Raw genomic sequence first — 1,700 nt, forward strand, 5'->3', positions numbered from 1 at the left:
TGCAGCATGGCTGATTCATGTTACAAACAGAAGCTGAGGTTAATATTTCATCAACCTAAGCATTCTGCATGAGGGAGTCAATCTGGGCACATGAATTTGGCGAAGGCTGTTGCATTAGCTCAGCTTCATCCAAATCCTGAGATTGGATATTTACATCCTGCCAAAGTAACTTGATGTCACTCAAAAATAATGTAGTGAAATGGAAAAGAAATTCTATTGATTGCATCGCATTGCTCAGCATGCAATTTATGCAGCAGGCCTGCTGTGTTAGAAAGCCCACCTAGGAAGCAGCAAGGTTTTGCAGCTTTTTAATTTAATGGATAAATAATTCGAGCATGGGAAGTTCCTCCCAAACTTCCAATTAAGGATAAAAAGATCAAGGCCGTGATTTTATGATCAATACAATCGGTGGTTAACCCTTAAGTCTTATTGAACATGGAATCGGTATTTTCAGTTTGACATGAATTGTGATCATTTATGTACTTCGTTAATTCTCCTAAAATGAATATATATTATCAGCATAGCATGAGTTGGAATATATTTCATCAATAGGACCCTGTAGACAACATAGACAACAATGATATCCATCATTTGTTAATTCTTCCTAAAAAACCACATTTACTAGGTCTCCTTAAAATCATCAGCCTTATTTTACCCTTCTAAATTCCATTGGACAAACTTTGACTGTACGAAAACCCACTTATACTCCAGATTCAAGTACCCTATATAATTTAAAATCAACTTGAAAATATAAGAAATAGATGGCACCTTTACCTGTGTCTGTATAAGTGATTGAGGTTGCTGATCTTGGGATACTGGATACACCTGAGGCTGAGACATTCTGTAGTAGGGTTCTTTCAGATCAAGTTTACAAGATGATGTTTGTAGAATCCCTCCTTGTTCAGCACCAGGCCCCCACATTTTAGCTAAATGCAAATCGAAATGTGTTCATCCACTATACGGAGCACAGATGTAGAGTATAGTAGTGAGAGGGAAAAAGAAAGACGACGACAAACCTGATAATGTCAAGTAAATTGTATAACTTTGTGCATTGTGGGCAATCAAGTGAAGCCTGCCCGTAATTTCTTGTCCTGCCATGACATAAATTGGCTGAGACAGAACACAGCGTAATTGATACCAATGAGTTGTTGGTGAACCTGGGGCAGTTGTAAGCCACCTCTGTACAGTACTGCAGATGTGGAATAATTATGTGACAAATAATTGATAAATCAAATATAAACAACTGCAAGACCTTGATGAAAACCAAAGCAGACAATGCTGTACTAATGGAAGAAGAACGGTTACCTTCCATTGAACAATACATCAAACCAACATGCCAACCCATGTACTCTGGCACCCACAGTGGATATAAATCTAAGAGGAATGTCAATTTCATATAGTTCTTCTTCCTACAGAATGACAAGTCATATGACTATACATTGCTAGATAAATTCTTTTGAATCATTGAAAGATTATAACACCAAATGAAAACGTTCTGTTCCTAAGCAGCAGTATATAAGTTTCAAAAAATCCTGTAAGTGGTTTAAAAAAACATAACGCTAATGAGATTCAAGACTTGATATTTGAAAAAAGACAACTCAAGATTTCAGGATGGAAATTCATTTCAAAACAGAAAAATCTGTCAGGTGGAATAATATGATGAAAATGATATCAAAATAGAACAGCCTATTTCATGAAAA

At 36.2% G+C, this 1,700-nt stretch overlaps 1 protein-coding gene across 3 annotated transcripts in view; it reads right to left on the reverse strand.

Moving 5' to 3' along the window:
* Positions 1-1,700, reverse strand: part of LOC107639053 (probable histone-arginine methyltransferase 1.3) — a 6,855-nt gene that overhangs the window by 402 nt on the left and 4,753 nt on the right. For all 3 annotated transcript variants that reach the window (XM_021120915.1, XM_016342469.2, XM_021120916.1), the window contains 4 exons: positions 1,306-1,409; positions 1,017-1,189; positions 775-926; positions 2-157 (listed from right to left, as the gene is read on the reverse strand). In XM_021120915.1, the coding sequence (XP_020976574.1) occupies positions 56-157; positions 775-926; positions 1,017-1,189; positions 1,306-1,409 (531 nt within the window). In that variant the 3' untranslated portion in view covers positions 2-55. The remainder of the gene's footprint in view (position 1; positions 158-774; positions 927-1,016; positions 1,190-1,305; positions 1,410-1,700) is intronic.

This window comes from Arachis ipaensis, chromosome B04 (assembly GCF_000816755.2).
Source record: "Arachis ipaensis cultivar K30076 chromosome B04, Araip1.1, whole genome shotgun sequence".
NCBI lineage: Eukaryota > Viridiplantae > Streptophyta > Magnoliopsida > Fabales > Fabaceae > Arachis > Arachis ipaensis.